General features: G+C 43.8%; 1 protein-coding gene across 4 annotated transcripts in view; it reads right to left on the reverse strand.

The window, feature by feature from the left end:
* zfpm1 (zinc finger protein, FOG family member 1) overlaps nucleotides 1-18,749 on the reverse strand; it is a 260,492-nt gene that overhangs the window by 143,258 nt on the left and 98,485 nt on the right. For all 4 annotated transcript variants that reach the window (XM_055649048.1, XM_055649046.1, XM_055649047.1 and 1 more), the window contains exon 3: nucleotides 17,730-17,825. In XM_055649048.1, coding sequence (XP_055505023.1) covers nucleotides 17,730-17,825 — 96 coding nt within the window. The remainder of the gene's footprint in view (nucleotides 1-17,729; nucleotides 17,826-18,749) is intronic.

Raw genomic sequence — 18,749 nt, forward strand, 5'->3', positions numbered from 1 at the left:
GCTGTGTTGAAGGACCCGTTTCCACGCTGTATCACTATGATTTTGGGTTACAAATTAAAATTATTTATTGTATTTTTGTTATACTTGTGCACTTTAATAACAGTCAGCACCAGATTAAGATTTAAATTATGAAATAAACTAAATTTAAGACTAGTAAATAACCTGTTGCTAAATCGAGTGAAATTAACCTTAACCAATGTGTTTTAGAAAAGTAATGATTGCATTTCCAAGATTATCTTATTGCTTTTTGTGGATGATTTTCAAGTCTTCCTCTGCAAAACATACAAAGTGATTAAAGTTTCTAATATAGATCGTGGCCTGCAAAAAAACCCAGCTACAAAATAACTTTATTTGATAGAGCAAGTGAAATTACTGCTGTTTAATCAGAGGTTGAAGCCCAACTGGACTTGACAAAAATAGTTGATTAAAAACTTTACAAATGCAATTAATGGACAATCTTCCAAACAAATAGGCAGCAGAGTTAGTGTACAAGAGAGCTACTTTCTTTGACAGTGATGTAAACTTAGAGCACTGAGTTATATATTTCTAGTACATACTGTTTCCTAATCAGTGAACAGCATGGCACTGTGCATGCATATTTAAAGAACCCCATTCTTAGCTGTCTGAATCCCAATTAACTTTTTCATATTAACAGCCATTTATAATACCACTTAGCCATTTAGAGAAGGCAGCTTATACAATGGTTTGAATCCCAGTTATCCAACAAGAACGTACAGCTGTCTTGCTTCTTTGCATGGTGCACATTTTTCAATCAGTGCTCCATTATCACTGAGCTATCCACTCGTTAGACCATTCTGGAGCTTTCTTTCAAGGTAGAACAATCCAAGCATGAGTCATATCATATCAGTCTGATCTATTCAAGATAATTTGTTTTTGTGGATCAATGCAAAGAATATGCAGTTTTTATGAATAATGCAGATGAATCCTTCATTCTGATAATGTAATACCTTAACTGTTCAAATAACCCCACCTTTAATTTTTAAGCACAGATTTGTATCCGACCATTTTCTCTGGTCTAATTTAGTTTTGGTAAATTATTTTTTTTCAAAGATTAATGTTGCAGAGAAGAAAGAATGTTGCCTCTTTCAATATAATCTCGTCTTTGCTATTGCTGTTACTATCCAGACAATGAATCCGAGAAACAAAAGTTTAAAAGGCTCCTCGTAAATATGGATTATTGAATAATCATTAGAAAATGTACCAATAACTGGTTTGTGAAAAAATCTAACAAAGGTACACTTCCTTTTGTTACTGCTATCAAGAATTCAAATGCTAAGCTGTTCACAGTGAAAATAAATATACTTGGGTGTAATCCACTGACAGAATGGGGAAACAGTTCTCTTCCCCCCAGCTGTAACAGGAATATTTCATGCTTTTATTAAAAGTTTCACACGCATCCAGGTATACAGTTTTGGTCATTTCGAAATTTAAGCAAGACTGTTTGTCTCCTTTTCAATTGCTAATTGGCTTGCTACAAAGGTTACTTAATTGACAGAACAATTATTCTGACAAAAATAACAGCTAAATGAACAGTTCTGCTGGAGTAAATTGCAACAAGAATAAGGTTCATTATCCCTCAGAGTGCCTTGATGATTCTTCTAACTGCTACATAAACAAAGATAAACATCATCACATTTTACTCGAATTGAATTTAAACTATTTTTCAGATTATTTTTTTGTTACTTTCATCTGCCTGCGTGCAAATAGTCAACTGGCAAGTGTGTTTACCACACAAATAATTATTATTTTTAAACATAAATGTAAGATAGTTATTTGTAAGTAAATTGCTTTTTTTTTTCCGCGGATAGAAAACAGCAATGGATGTACAACCTAAAATAAATTGCCACAAAGAAACATTGACATAGAAGATAATCACATGATACAAGTATATCAAATTCTTTTCTGATAAGAATTACTTTGTTCTAAGACAGTTTCCCCCATACAGGCCAAAAGATCAGCCTCAACTGTCCAAGATACAAGATGGTCCTGAAGGCCGCTTCAGTTCTCTCACGGTGCTGATTATACTTATCAGTTTTTTACATATCAAAGTTCTGAAAATATTGAACCCTCTGGCATACAAGGTTATTTTGAAGATTAAAAGGAATACTTCAACTCAGTTTGCATAACTAAGCTCATATTTTCATGGATGTATACAGAGACTGGATTATTCACCCAGTCTCAATTATACTTTAACTTTTGTGGTGCATTGCTTCAGGGATTCGGTGTTCTGCTCAGACAACGGAGCAGACTCAACATAAACCGTGATGGTACACAAAATTGCTGGAGAAACTCAGCGGGTGCAGCAGCATCTATGGAGCGAAGGAAATAGGCGACGTTTCGGGCCGAAACCCTTCTTCAGACTGATGGGGGTTGGGGGGGGGAGAAGGAAGGAAAAGGGGAGGAGGAGGAGCCCGACGGCGGGAGGATGGGAGGAGACAGTAAGGGCTAGCAAAATTGGGAGAATTCAATGTTAATGCCATCCGGACGCAAGGTCCCCAGGCGGAATATGAGGTGCTGTTCCTCCAATTTCCGCTGTTGCTCACTCTGGCAATGGAGGAGACCCAGGACAGAGAGGTCGGATTGGGAATGGGAGGGGGAGTTGAAGTGCTGAGCCTCCGGGAGGTCAGGTTGGTTATTGCGGACTGAGCGGAGGTGTTCGGCGAAACGATCGCCCAACCTACGCTTAGTCTCCCCGATGTAAATCAGCTGACACCTAGAGCAGCGGATGCAGTAGATGAGGTTGGAGGAGATGCAGGTGAACCTGGAACGATTGCTTGGGTCCTTGAATGGAGTCGAGGGGTGAGGTGAAGGGACAGGTGTTGCATTTCTTGTGGTTGCAACGGAAAGTGCCCGGGGAGGGGTTGGTGCGTGATGTGCAGTTTAAGAGTTTATTGTCATGAGTACCGAGGTACGGTGAAAAGCTTTTGTGGGACCATGGTAAGTTAAGGGCCTCTCCCACTTAGGCTATTTTTTGGCGACTGTCATAGTCGTAGCAGGTTGCTGAAAACCGGTGACTGGACCTCCATTCGACGTAAAATTTGAAATAGAATCATTACTTTAACAACAACAAAAAAAAACAAAGTCAGCACTGGCGACAACCTACGTTAACCTGGCGACAACTACGACAGCACCTACGTCAGGAGAAGTCAAGCTACGCTCATTGGCGTCAAACCCACTGTCACCGAAAATGATTCAACATGTTGAAAATTCAGCGGAACCAGAAAGACGCTGCGACTCTTTGGGTGAATGAGGAGACCACTCACGACCATACAGGCGACACCCCGGCAACCATGTGGCCTAGTTGCCTAAAAAGTAGCCAAGTGGGACAGGCCCTTAAGTTGCACATGGGACTGGAAAAAAAACACTTTATTTGGCTGTTTGGAAAGCTTTGATAAACGGATAGATAGAAAGTAGAACCACCTCCATTTCAGATCAGAATACTAATGCTTTGCTGCAAGAACATCCACTTCAAGGCTGCAAAGACTCCGGACTTTTTAATGTCTGCAGTGGCATAATGTCTACTTCTGTACATTGCAAGGATTACAGAATATTAATATTTCAAATTAGACCTAATACTGTTAGTGTATCACCAATGGTCTTTTGCTCTATAAAGTGGAGACAAAAGATCTTTATTTGCTTCCATATTTATCTCTGTCTTTTCTTACATCGCATTTCTTACATGAATCTAATTGATTTCTTGTTGCAAACTTACAATCCGAACCTTGGCATTTAACTCCCTCTACACTCATCTACTGCCAAATACCTCAATCCACCAGCTCAATTCCACCTTTGGAATTTCCACCGCAAACCCTTCGATTTTAGCAGGATATACAGCTCTTTTTTTAAAGATTCCCCTTAACCACAATTCATAGATCATAGACCAGTACAACATGGGGACAGGCTCTTCGGCCCACAATGTCCGTGCCAAACATGATGCCAAGTTAAACTAACCTTCTCTACCTCCATGTGATCAATATCCCTTCATTAACTGCATATCCATGCAGCTATTCAAAAGCCTCTTATATACCACTATCATCTCCATCTCTGCCAACAGACATGGGAGAGTGTTCTGGGCACCCACCATTCTCTGTGTAAAAAAAACCGTCTCTTGCACATCTCCTTCATACTTTGCCCCTTACCAGGGCCGGATTAGACAAGTTTAAGCTTAGGGCCTCGAGGTCTAGGGTGGGGCCTCGCAGAGCGAGATTTACCACTAGGCTACATAGGCTAAAGCCTAGGGCCTCGAAATCTAGGGGGGTCCTCCGGCCAAGGCAGGACACCTACCGTTCAACTCTGGGCGGGCCCCCCTCTCTATCTCTCTCCATCTCCCCCCGCTATCCGTGTCCGGGTCTCCGCTCGCTCCTCATCCGCCGGCACGGCAGGCCGCCTTGCACATGGGCATTGCTGCGGCCTGCATGTCCTCCCCCTGCACATGCGCACAACAACAGCCAGCATATCATCGGCCGCCCTGCGCATGCGCACTGCAACGGCAACTGGTCGGCGCTGGGCACTTTCTCCCTCGCTTTGAATTGTGGGAGATTTGGCCGCCATGGCCGTCCGGTCGCTGCCTCGCCGCCGGCAGCGCTGAAAACCAATGCGGAGGGATCCTCACAAGTGGAACAGCTTAGGGCCTCTCTTCATCTAAATCCAGCCCTGCCCCTTACAAAATAAGGCTAGGCCCTCTAGTCTTTGATATTTGGCTTCACAGTCTTTCAGAATCGGATATGCAAGTTTTTGCTGAATTTGGTTCTTGGTGTTTTGGATACAATGCATGTTGGGATCCAAATTGAGGCTGCCGAACCTGGTGCCCGATTATGATCTTTACAGCCAACCAGAGGACTTTCACCCATTAGGGCGAGCTGGATTCAAGCTGTTAACACCTTATCCTATCTTCAAAAGTGATAAAGAGTGCAGGTAATAACCTATGACATGGCGCACAACTGCGCATTGAATCGTGAACTTCAGGTCCATTACAGAGGATGTCGTGTTTTTAAAGATGACAGTGAACATTTGCACCAAGATATATATTGGCTGATCTGTACTGGAACCAGTAAAATACTAACACCCCAAGGCCACTGATACTGAATCCCATGATCACCACCGACAAACGTATTTCAGTCATTTTTGTCTTTTCACTTTGATTAAAGAAGCGAAAAGAGCCAAAAGCTTACAAAGCAGAACTAGGATGCAAATACATTATGTTGAACCGAGGAGAAAAAAAAAGGTAAAATACTGTAAATTTGAATTACTCGAAAAGATAACAGTTCCTGGATTTAATCCAAAATGAGGAAAATAAACATTAAGACAAGAAGAAAAAAAGATTCTGAGTAAATAAGCTGTGAACAATGGAGGAGGAATCTAGGCAGCATGACATCTGTATGAATGCTATTCTTTACCAAGTGTAAGGTGCATCTAGATTTCGGAATGCGGCAATCGGTAATTTTGTTTGGGGACCTCTAATAATAATAATAATAAATTTTATTTATGGGCGCCTTTCAAGAGTCTCAAGGACACCTTACAAAAATTTTGCAGGTAGAGGAAAAACATGTAAGGGGAATGAAATAAATAGTAGAGACATGACTAGTACACAAAGTAAAGACAGAATTCAATACAAAACACAATATGCTCTACACCTTTCACAGCCATAAAATGTACCACAGCTCATCACTGGCAACAAGCTACATTTGTAACATGCAAAATTGGACATCCAATTTGTGTAGAAAGGAACTGCAGATACTGGTTTCAACCGAAGATAGACACAAATTGCTGAAGTAACTCAGCGGGACGGGTAGCATCTTCTGAAGGAGGGTCTCAACCCAAAGCGTCACCCATTCCTATCTCTCCAAAGATGCTGCCTGTCCCACAGAGTTACTCCAGCTTTTTGTGTCTATATCCAATTTGCGTAAGCACCAATGTTATAATAACCAATATTCTGTGTTATTGCTGGTGGTTGCGGGATAATAAATGAACAGAACACTATGGCATTTCAAGACAATCATTGCCCACAGAAAGACAAACTTATACTATTCAATTGAAGAAAAAAGTTACATAACTAAATTATTTTGCCATCGTTTTCAAATAGGGCATCAATAGTTTGGTTTCTAAGATAAGTCTTCTAATTTTGATAAATGTGGTCAATTGTTTGAAGAGTACATTGGGCCATAGATTATAAAATATAGTACTTGCATAAAGCCACATATTATATAGTTTGAAAATGTATTTATGGCACCAGTCATGTGGTAGAATTACTATCTATATGAAAGAGGTTCAGTTTTTATCCACATTATCCATTGTCCAAATGATATCCGCTTGCAGACTTGAGATGCATAACTAACTGCAAGGTACAGTAGAATGCAATCTGAGAGTGATATGCTATACAACTGGCACTTTTTCAAAGTTCATTTTTAATCATTAGTTTTCTATTGTTGGCAAAGAGCCAAGTGTATTACAGGGCAGAGGTCCACTTCCTTACCTGCAGTCAATGCACAATTAAATGTTAGGCCACTGCATCATTATCAAACTGGTGCACTGCTCAAGTTGAGAGCAGCCCAACGAGGGAGATACAGAAAGAAGAAATGGCAGATGGAAAACAGAAATGGTTCCAGTTCAGGACACAAGTCAGAACATCTACGCGCATTAATCTCTTCATGATCTGTCAAAGATCAATCCCTCCAAATCTTTAGCAATCTCTTCACCCTTTTGGGCAACACGCCAGAGACCCGGGTTTGATCCTGCCAGCGGGTGCTTGTCTGTACGGAGTTTGTACGTTCTCCCCGTGTCCTGCGTTGAATTTTCTCCAACATCTTCGGTTTCCTCCCACTCTCCAAAGGCGTACAAGTTCGTAGGTTAATTGGCTTGCTACAAATGTAAAATTGTCCCCAGTGTGTGTAGGATAGTGTTAATGTGTGGGGATCGCTGATTGGTGCGGACTCAATGGGCCAAAGGGCCTGTTTCCGCGCTGAATCTCTACACTAAACTAAACCTAAATACTTCCTTTGAGTATTCTATCATCCAGTCTTTGAAACAGGCTTCTTAAGAGAAATTATTTTAAAAGCAATTTCCCTATGACATGGAAAAGTCAATTTCAGCTCATTGAGTTGACTGCCAGTAATCTGTTCTCCCACAAAGTTTTCCTTATAACCTACATTATGGGGAATGTATTTCGCTTCATTCTCATTAAATCCCCCTGGATGCCACTATTTATCTACACACTAGGTCAGAATCAGATTTTATTCTCCAAGTATGTTTTGCAACATACGAGGAATTTCACTGGCCAGGTCAGTCATACAATTAAAAATAACAGACTCAAAAACACATTTTAACATGAACATCCATCACAGTGACTCCTACACATTCCTCACTGTGAGAGAAGGCGAAATAAAGTTCGAGTCCTTCCTTTTTCTTCTTCCTTGGTTGGGGACCTCGAGCCCCCCGTTGACGGGACGGTCTTGAGTCCCGTAGCCGGTGGCGTTCAGGCCCTCCGCGTCGAGGCGTTCTGCTCCTGCATCGGGGGGTTGGCAGCTCCCCTGCGCTGGGCGATCGAAGCTCACGTCGGGGCTGGTCGAACCTTCTGTGGCGTTGGAGCTCACGACTAGCCTCTCTCGCGACTGCGAGCGCTTGATGGTAAGTCCACAGGCCGCGGTGGGAGCGATCCCATGCAAGGGATCCGCTTCGACGTTAAGTCCGCGCCCCGCAGTGGGGCTCACGACAGTCCGAGGCGGCTTCGAGCTCCAGCGATGGTAGGCCGCAGAGCCCGGAGAATGTGATCCGAAACTTCATCACATCTCCGGGAAGATAGGAACTTGAAAAAAAGTTTCCCCCGACCCCCTCCCCCCACATAAAACAAACAGAAGAATATTAAAACAAACCTTTAACAAACGCTAAAAATAACAAAAAGATGAAAAAACGAACAGACTGCCGACGGGGCTGCCATTTCCCCGGCGCCCCTAGTGGTCAAACTATGTATTTAGGATGTGAGGAAACTGGAATAACCAGAACAATTACAGAAAATATTTGCAAACTTCTCACAGAGTATCAGAGTTCAGCATTGACCCCAAATCACTTATGCATTGAGGCAGATGTTCTGTCAGCTGCCCCGTTGCGCTGCTCATGTTACAGACACTTTATAATCAAACACATGCAAAGAAACGGGACCATCGAGGGTTTATTTACCCTAGAAATACTCGATTTCTGAAAATGTAGAATCCAGTCAAAAATAGCTGATCAGTAAAAGATAGGTAACATCAAAGTGAGGCAAGGATTTGTACTTATAAAAAGTGTAATGGTCTGTAGCAGGTATCACATTTATTCTATGTTGCTTCAGCACAGAAATATTAAAATCCCACCCTGCATAGACATTGCAGCCACAACATCACGTTTACTGAGTCGATCTCCTTGTATCGCAACGCAACCAATCATCAAGCATACTGTCTATTAATCACTTCAACTTCCAGTTTAAATTGATTCATTTTACCTCCACTTGTTTATCCTCCAAACCCTGCTGGATAGTAACAGCTTAGTATGTAAAATAAATCAGTCCTAATTTTATTTTCTTGTGTAGGAAAGAACTACAGAAGCTGGCTTAAATCGAAGATAGACACAAAATGCTGGAGTAACTCAGCGGGACAGGCAGCATCTCTGGAGGGAAGGAATAGGTGACGACTGAAGAAGGGTCTCGACCCGAAGCGTCGCCCATTCCTTCTCTCCAGAGATGCTGCCTGTCCCGCATTTTGTGTCTGCCTAATTTTATTTGTATTTAGGATGGCACAGTGGCTCAGCTCCAGGCCTCTGGTGCTGCGTGTGTAAATTTAGCAAGTTCACCTTGTGACTGCATGGTATTTTTCCCTGATGATCTAGTAGCAGTATTCTCCCACATAGCTACCTCTTGTTGTAGGCCAGTGGCAAGTAAATTAACGGGGAGGGATGAGAATGAGTCGCAAGGTTGCAGGGAAAATAAGAAAAGGGCGAATGGAACCGATGGGATGTGGTTGGGAGCTGGTGTGAGCTCCATGGCCTCCATGTTTGGTGAATGAGCAAGTGAAAAGTCATCCAGTCCATAGCCCAATGAATGCAATCTGGGAGGCATGTGCAGGAAAGAGCTGCTAAACTTAAGATTTGGCAGAATTCAACAAATCAGAATATCGCAGAGCCACAAAGCATGGAGGTAGGACATTTGGACTATTGAATCCACAGCGTCCCTATGCAAGAGCTATCCAGCTAGTCACATTCCCCATAGCCACCTTACTTTGTACCTTTTACACACTCATCTTGTTCACTACTGTATGATGTCATTGAATCTGCCACTACTACCACCACTGGTAGTGCTTGCTAGACATTAACTACATCTTCAGACTGAGGAAGGGTCCCAACCCAAAACGTCACCCATCCTTTTTCTCCAGAGATGCTGTCTGAGTTACTCCAGCACTCTGTGCCTATCTTTGGTGTAAGCCAGCATCTGCAGTTCTTTGTTTCTAGACCTTAACTACTTCTTGTGTGATATTTAAACATTTCTGTCACTGATAGTGTTTTTGCCAATCACTTGCTTTTGTGTCCCATGTTCCTCGATGATTCACCCAATTAGGAAAGACTTCTCTCTATCCACCCCTTCTTTAGCCTCAATAAAGTTAAATATCTTTTGTTAACTCCTTTGTTCTGTGGAAAAACATCGCAGCGTCCCTGGTTTATCCACTAACTTAGGCCTCACATCCCTGAAAACACTTTTGCAAATTGTTTCTGCACCGTCTCTATTTCCCTTACATCTTTACGAAAGTCCAGCATCCGGAATTAGGCAGAAACCTCCACTAAGTGCTGGAGGAATTCTTCATGCCAGGCAATATCTGAGAGGTGACATGGACAGGTCGGGACCCTTCTTCAGACTAAAAACTCCAGTTCTACCCGAATCGATGTTTTATATTCATCGGAACAGATTTCCTTTTTTACTCTGTACCTCTATTTATGAAACTAAAAATCCAGTTGCTTCTCAGACTAAAACAATCTTTTTCAACCTGTTCCTTGTATATTTTCAATAAACTATGTTTTTATAACCAAAATCGATACGTTCTCTCTAGTTTATATCCCTCACCTCATTCTTTCCACCAAAATATAATGTGCCACCTATCTGCCAATCCCCAACACTAAGACTTTGAGGAGATAAGGGGAATTAATCAACCACTGGAATTTTGTCTATGTTAATTGACTGCAGGAGCAGGGCAATGGTGCTTCAATGTGTATATTTGCATCAATGCCAGCATTATAAAACAGTAAAGAAAATCAAAAGTGACAAAAATACGACTTTAGGAATTTCTTCTTAAGATTAAAAAATGTGCAAACACATTTCTGTCCTGCAAGGTCATTTAAAAATACAGTCAGTGGGAAAATGGCTGCTGGGATCTAACGCACGGAAGATACATACCCTTTTTAATTTTTATTCACGTTTAGTCCAGGAAACAAAAATGGCAAAAAAATGAGAGAGAAATGCCTGCAACATTTAGACAACAAAGTGTCCTGGCCATATCCCTCCCATCTCCATGGTTATCCAGTTGACAGCTGCAGACACTGAGACAGCTACCTCAGAAAGCGCCAACTTTTCCTTCCCCGAATCTCTTTTGCTGATAAGCAAACTAGCTGGAATGTGTCTGATAACCAGTCTATCGTGGAGAGGAGTTTTGAAAAACCCATAATCATCCCACGTATCGTCATCCTGCCATCAGCTTCAGACCACAGAACAATTAATACACACAACAATTGCTGCTCCAATGACAGGCTGTGAGATAGTGATAGTATTCTGCAATACAGTATCTTATTAATAAACACTACTCCTTTCACTGCCACATTTCTTTACGATTGCCTTGGAATTACCACTCAGATTGTTGAGTTTGAACTCGCTGACCAAAATTAACAAAGTTTAATGGAAATTAATGGTAATGAACATCCCATACCCCTGAAGAGCAAAAGCAGTTTAAATACACAATATGTACTGAGCAAACATCATCTAGAAAATCATTGACATTTCTTTTAATGTAATGCTTGAAAACATTCTTCTCCTGGCCAACTTGTGAAGCATGTGTTACTTCCCAAGCAACATTAATATGATTAATTGCAATGCTTATCACGATCATAATCTTTAAAAGCAACGGCATGCACAACTTCATCCAGGAACTACATTTGGTCATTTGCATCTGTTGTTTTTTTTTAATCCATCTGTTTCTTAACTAATCGGGTTGACGGGAAAAAGCTGATAGTTCTGCGATGAACTTTTCCAGCGATCCACAGCAGCCCTGAATGACAAGACAATATTTCTGCATTGATGCAAGACAAAAATGCTGGAGAATCTCAGCGGGTGAGCGTAGGAAATGGACAACATTTCAGGCCAAAACCCTTCTTCAGACTTGATGTTGGGAAGTCACATTTAAGAAGGGAAACAACTGCCTGTTCAGCACTTCCTACTGAACACATCGTAAATTTGTTGCTACTTTAGATTGATCATCTGCAATACAAAAGACCTTATTGACGTGCAAACATTCATACACAGCTCAAGCACAAAATGGCTCAGAATGAATTAGTGACCTATTGTGTAACACATCAGGCTTTCTCTTGTGGAAAAGAAAAACTGGGGCATAATGCAGAGCAGGCGTCTAAAATGCAAAGGGACCATTTCAAATTATTACCAAAAAGCAACTTAACTTATGTGTAGGAAAGATGCTGGTTTAAATCGAAGGTAGATACAGACTGCTGGATTAACTCAGCGGGACAGGCAGCATCTCTGGTGAGAAGGAGTGGGTGATGTTTTGGGTCAAGAATAAGATCTCAACCCGAAACGTCACCCATTCCTTCTCTCCAGAGATGTTGCTACTTCTGCTGAGTTACTCCAGTATTTTGTGTCTACCAGCAACTTAGCTTACATTTTCTTAAACTGCAGAGCAAAGTAAGATCCACTTTATTTTAAGAGAATGGAGCGGCTGGGCTTGTACACTCTGGTGTCTAGAAGTATGAGAGGAGATCTTATTGAAACATAAGATTATTAAGGGTTTGGGCACGCTAGAGGCAGGAAACACGTTCCCGATGTTGGGGGAGTCCAGAACCAGGGGCCACTGTTTAAGAATAAGGGGTAAGCCATTTAGAACGGAGATGAGGAAACATTTTTTCACACAGAGAGTTGTGAGTCTGTGGAATTATCTGCTCAGTTCTCTGGATACTTTCAAGTGGGAGCTAGATAGGGCTCTGAAAGATAGCAGAGTCAGGGGATATGGAGAGAAGGCAGGAACGGGGTACTGATTGGGGATGATCAGCCATGATCACGGTAAATGGCGGTGCTGGCTCGAAGGGCCAAATGGCCTACTCCTGCTGTAGGGGGCGCTGCTCTGGCAGCAGCCATGTCAGCAGCGCATCAGTTTTCTCAACTTTTTTTATTTTTTAGTATGTTTTAAAGTATGTATTTAATGTTCCTTCGTGTGTTTTGTGTGGGGGTTAAGGGGGAAACCGCTTTGGTCGCCTCCTCCATGGAGAGGCGAGTTTTTTCAGGTCGCCTCCCCCGTGGCCTAACATCAAGGATCGGCGCGGCCTTTCCCGGAGACGTGCCCGGGGCTTCAGCGGCGGGCGCAGCGTGGACTCTCGTTGTGGAGCGGGTGAGCCCTCGCTGGGGCTCGCTGGAGGGGAGCGCTCCGTTTCGCTGGCCCGGGGCTGCCGGCAGCCTGAAGCCGCGGTCTGCAGAGCTCCAGATGGCGCGGCGTCTACAGCCCGGGATCCTTCGTGGGGGACCCGGGGGAAGAAGAAGCCATCACTGCCGGCCCGCGGCCAACTTCTACCGCGGGCCCGGCATGGACTCACCATCACCCCTGGAGGGGAGCTTCGACCGCCGGCCCTGGTGCTTCTGGCTGTGGCGGAGACTTTAAATCTCGACCGATCGGCCTACACCATCTTAAAGCCGCGGTCTCCGGTGAGGAAGAGCCGATCCTGGACTGACTCTGGACTCTGGTCCTGTCCACGGGGGGGGGAAATGGAGGAGGACTGGCCAAATGTGCCTTCCACCACAGTGATGAATGCTGTGGTGGATGTTTGTGTTACAGTTTTATTGTGGTTGTGTGTTCTTTATTATCTATCTATCTATCCTGCACCTTATGTCTATTGTCTCCTGTTGATGGTCCAATTATGGACAATCCACAATAAGGAAATATAAGATAAAACAATATAATCTTGAGTGGTTATTGTAGAGATATGGAAGTTAATATAGAGGAGATAGTGACATTCAGTGAAGGGTGATTGTTCCCCAGATATTCTTGTGGTCATGGGATCACATATTAACCCTGGAATGCTTTCTATTTTCAAGCACATGTCTCTCCCAGTAATTAATTTAGTTTTGTTGAGAAACCACACTCCACTGTCTGAAGTAATAGCTGCCGTTCCCTCCGAATGTTCCAATATTGCTGGCTCCTCCACCTCCAGTGTGAAGCATTTGACATCAGGCATTACACCTTGTCCTTCGCAAAAAAAAAACCCATTTACAACACCTCTGCTACTCAAATTCAATCTTTCTGGAAAAAAATATATAGCACTGTGTACATTGCTTAATATTTCTCTTGTAGAATTAGAATGGGTGTAAAATGTTATCCTTTATTTCTACATTTATGCACTTCTGACAACATATGTGTCAAGATTAAAGACCAGAAATTACAACTGCTTGCAATAGAAAAGCATTTTAATTAAATGCAGGGCTGCCAACTCTCACGCCTTCGGCGTGAGACTCACGCCCTGGAGCAATTTCTCATGCCCTCACGCACACGACCGAGTTCTCACGCTGAGTTCAGTCCCTGTGCAATTTGTCCCTTAGTGCCGTGTGCCAGGGATCTGTGCGGTCCGGGGAAGCGCGACAGTTGGCGGCTGTGAGTGACGTTGCGCCTCTTCTCTTGGTTGGATGTGGAGCCGCCGACAACATGAAGCAGCCGGAGATGGAACTAACCAGGTGAATCAGTTGTAAAACCTGGGGGTGGGATGTTTCGGAATGGCCATGGATTATTAATTAAGTATAAATACGAGGAGTCCTCAGTAGTGTGTTTAGATCTTTTGCAAACTGTTCCCAATATGCAATATACGGGTTTTCGGCCCGTAACCCGAAAAGCCGCGGGGAAAGGGGCGGAAGTGAGGTGGGAGGGGGGGAAAGAGAGAGGGGGGTGAGAGGGATGAAAGAGGGAAGAGAGAGAGGGGGTGGAGAGGGTAGGAGAGAATGGGAGAGAGAGAGGGGAAGAGAGAGAGGGGGGGTGAGAGAGGGAGGGATAGAGAGAGGGAGAGAGAGAGAGAGATAGGAGAGGAGACATAGGGAGAAAGAGGGAGAGAGGGACAGAGAGATAGCGGGGAGACAGAGGGAAAGAGAGAGAGGGAGAGAGAGAGAGAGAGAGGGAGAGAGAGAGGGAGAGAGAGAGGGAGGAGAGAGAGAGAGAGAGAGAGAGAGAGAGAGAGAGAGAGAGAGAGAGAGAGAAAGAGAGAGAGAGAGAGGGGAGAGAGAGAGAGAGAGAGAGAGAGAGAGAGAGGGGAGAGAGAGAGGGAGAGAGAGAGAGGGAGAGGGAGAGAGAGAGAGAGGGAGAAAGAGAGAGAGAGAGAGAGAGAGAGAGAGAGGGAGAGAGAGAGAGAGAGAGAGAGAGAGAGAGAGAGAGAGAGAGAGAGGGGGAGAGAGAGAGAGAGGGAGCGAGAGAGAGGGGGGTTGGGAGGAGAGAGAGTGCATCCTGGAGGACAACCAGTGGCTGCTGGAAGTAAGTACCAAGCACTGGGTAGATACGGTGGAAGATAGTGGACTTCAAATGGGGGTGGTTGGTGAAAGCATCCTGCTTGCCTGCTAGATTTTCACTTACTGTAACTGCAGGAAAAATGTTCTCGATGTTGGGGGCGTTCAGAATCATGGGTCACAGTTTAAGAATAAAGGGGGGGGGCCGTTAGGACTGAGATGAGAACAAACTTTCTTCACGCAGAGAGTTGTGAATCTGTGGAATTTTCTGCCACAGAAGGCATTGCAGGCCAATTCACTGGATGTTTTCAAGAGAGAGTTACAATTAGTTCTTGGGGCTAACGACATCAAGGGATATGGGGAAAAAATAGGAAAGAGGTACTGATTTTAGATGAATAGCCGTGATCATATTGAATGGCAGTGCTGGCTCGAAGGGCCGATGGCCTATTCCTGCACCTGTTTTCTATGTTTCTATGCTTGAGTATATGGCAATAAAACTGGATCACTTGATTTTGAGACATTCATGCATGGTGGAGGTATAATGTAGTCATAGAGTGATACAGTGTGTAAACAGGCCCTTCGGCCCAACTTGCCCACACCCGCCAACATGTCCCAGCTACACTACCTGCTTTTGGTCCATACCTCCAAACCCGTCCTATCCATGTATCAGTCTAACTTTTTCTTAAATGTTGGGATGGTCCCTGCCTCAACTACCTCCTCTGGCAGCTTGTTCCAAACACCCATCACCCTTTGTGTGGATAAAGTTGCCCCTTAAAAAGTTACCTCTTAAACATTCTTCATATAAAAAACTTTGAAATCATACTTCTACAGTTTTTAATACATCAAATTTCAAAAGGTTCCTACCCTGGGAGGGGGGACCCCCTTCTTCCACACCCTCTCCCCACTCGGTTGCTCCACTCCCTCACCGGATACCCCCAAGGCCAGTGATCAGTGATCGCACAGCCTCCCCCCTTTCAAAAACGCTCCAATCCAATTTAAAGCATATATATTGTATTCAAGTGTAAGTTAAAAGACTCGTTGCAGTATGCACCATATTGAACAATTCCAATGGGAGGGGTACACCCTCCCCCCCCCTTCCGCCCCCCCCCCCCCCCCCCCCCCCCCCCCCCCCCCCCCCGGCTACGCTCCCTCGGGTTTGGTCTCTCATAATTTCTCACTCCCAACTCTCACCCAATGTTGGCAGCCCTGTAAATGTCCGTTTTTAATTAATTTTATAAACTTCTAAAATATATCTTCTCCTCGCTCCCAAAAGCCAACAATTCCTGTCTCTATACTGTCTCTGGAATGCAAATGTTACCAAAGCGTATAAGTTCAAAGAGTGGCTTGAGAAACTATATCTTTTAAGGTTTAAATAATAAAGCCACGAATTTTGCTTTACTACCAAGAGAAGTAAAACAGATATATATTTCCATTTAAATAAAATGTAAATTTCTTTTTTTGGAAAAATTCTGTTCAATTTTGTAGAATTATGGAACCAGAAGATATTTAAAACCAAAATTGTTCAGTGCAACTTCAAATACAGTAAACCCTTGTTTTAGCAGACCCCTTTACAACGGATTCTGGATATGGTGGACAGACCTGTCAATGTGACCCACGCCTCGCACGGCCTTCCTATCGCTTGGTGCCTCTGTTTCAAACGCCACTCCTGACCTGCAAGGTGCACCAGCGAACCCTTTTTCACCACTGCACTGCCTGCTTCATGCTGCTGTTGGTGCGGCTCACCTTGTAGCCCATGGGAATAATGCCTGCTTCAGGCTGCCTCCACTGACAGGACCCACTCGGTTAACATGGGGTTCCCTCCCCTCCCATCAGCTGCCGCTTCGACACGTTGGCCCGATGATTAGTCAGCTTTCCCCTGCCTCTTCCTCCATCTCCCATCGCTCTGTCCACTCGGACTCTCCCCTCCCTCCTCCCCCCCTTTCCATCTTCCATCACTTGAAATATAATGTGCTTTCTCTGTATAAAAAAAACTTGCTCCACAGATCTCCTTTATACTTTCCCCCGCCAGGTTCATGGCAAAAGAATTAAAGGGAATTAGTTGAGCATGCGTGAGATAGAACAAGTCATGGAGCTAAAGGGAAATAGGGAAGAGGTAATGAGATGAAACGGACTGTGACCCTGAGAGATGGCACGGACCCAATAGGCCAAATGGCCAAAGGAGAACACAAAAAGCTGGAGTAACTCAGCGGGTCAGGCAGCATCTCTGGTGAAAAGGAATGGGTGACATTTCGGGTCAAGACCCTTCTTCAGACTGAGACTCAGGGGAAAGGGAAACGAGAGATATAAAACAAACAAAAGAAAGAAAGATATGCAAAGAAGTACCTATGATAAAGGAAACAGGCCATTGTTAGCTATGGGCAAGGTGAAAATCAGTTACTGACAATGAGAATCAACGAAGGTAGACAGAAGTGCTGGAGAAACTCAACGGGTGAGGCAGCATCTATGGAGCAAAGACAATAGGCAACGTTTCGGGCCGAAACCCTTCATCAGTCTGAAGAAGGGTTTCGGTCCGAAACATTGCCTATTTCCTTCGCTCCACAGATGCTGCCTCACCCGATGAGTTTCTCCAGCACTTCTGTCTACCTTCGATTTTCCAGCATCTGCAGTTCCTTCTTAAACATGAGAATCAACGAGGCGGCTTTGAAGCTGGTGTGTTAGGCAGAGAATACAAACTTCAAGAAAACGGAACGCGGCATGGTTATTAGAACGATACATGCATCTACTTCAAGTTGCGATATTTATTGATTACCAGCACAGTTTAATAAATTGATTATTTATAGTCTGGAGAAGATCAAGGAGGAAGTTTACTCATGAAGTGTTTACTATGCATTGTTTCGCAAAAAATACAGATATTCATAATTAATCTCCACAATTTTTACATAAACCTCATGGAAACATTGACACAAAGTTCCAACAATGCAAGCGATGGTTTCCGAAGCATGGGATGTATATTCAGAATGTGACTTAAGTGTACCTGGCATGTGACACATTTCAGGATTCTTCTGCTCATCCGATGGCCACTTTACTTCCAGTTCTTCAGGACTCTTTGGTATATCCTGCAACCATTGGTCTAAAATAGCAAACAGCACCCGTTAATTGCAAATTAAAATAAATCAACTTTCAAGTATGTCATAAAAAATGAACAGATAATTCAAATAAAGCACACGAGTTGAATTGAATAATTTTAGAACGTCAACAGAGAGCCAGAACTTAGAACCCATACACATTCATATTCATATACTATCTAAAATCAGTACATATTCGTGTGTAAAGGCAAAGGCAGTATGCCATAGGACAGTAAAGTACCTCATAGAATAGCCTCATAACAGGAATCTCTAAATCTTAAATCTTTAAAGGAATTAGTTACAGAGTACAGAAGGAGCAACTGAGCAGGACAGGCAGCATCTCTGGGGAGAAGGAATGCGTGAAGTTGAGTCTGTAGAAGTTCATATTCAATGCACCAATTGGTACAGTGAGATTTGAGTTACCATACAGCCACACGAATAAAAATAACACAATACATGATAGAATTTAACATGAACATTCCCACACAGTGTTTCCCACTGTGAGGGAAGGCAACAAAGTTCAGGCATCTTCCTTCCTCTTCGTTCACCCGCGGTGGGTGCCTCGAGCCCTCCGCAGTCGTCGCTACGGCGGCCCGATGTTCAGGCCCTCTCGCCGGGATGATTGAAACTTTGACGACGGAACAGAAGAACATTCCCAGTGGCTCGGAGTTCCGAATCGGCCGCTTCCTACCGGCGACTGCGACTCCCGAAGTCCACAGGCTGAGCTGGGCGGCGATTCAACACTGGTGGCCCTCGGCAAAGGGATCCCAGGACTCCGCAATGTTAAAGTCAGCACCGCCCGTGGCTGGAAGCTCCGCAAACAACAGCTCCACGGTGTTAAAGTCGGCAATTCCAGCGCTACACGCTCCACGCGGCGACCTCAGTAAGGCATCGCCCGCTCCGCGATGGTACTTCACTGCTGCGCTGCT

This window comes from Leucoraja erinacea, chromosome 17 (genome assembly GCF_028641065.1).
Source record: "Leucoraja erinacea ecotype New England chromosome 17, Leri_hhj_1, whole genome shotgun sequence".
In the NCBI taxonomy this organism is placed as follows: domain Eukaryota; kingdom Metazoa; phylum Chordata; class Chondrichthyes; order Rajiformes; family Rajidae; genus Leucoraja; species Leucoraja erinaceus.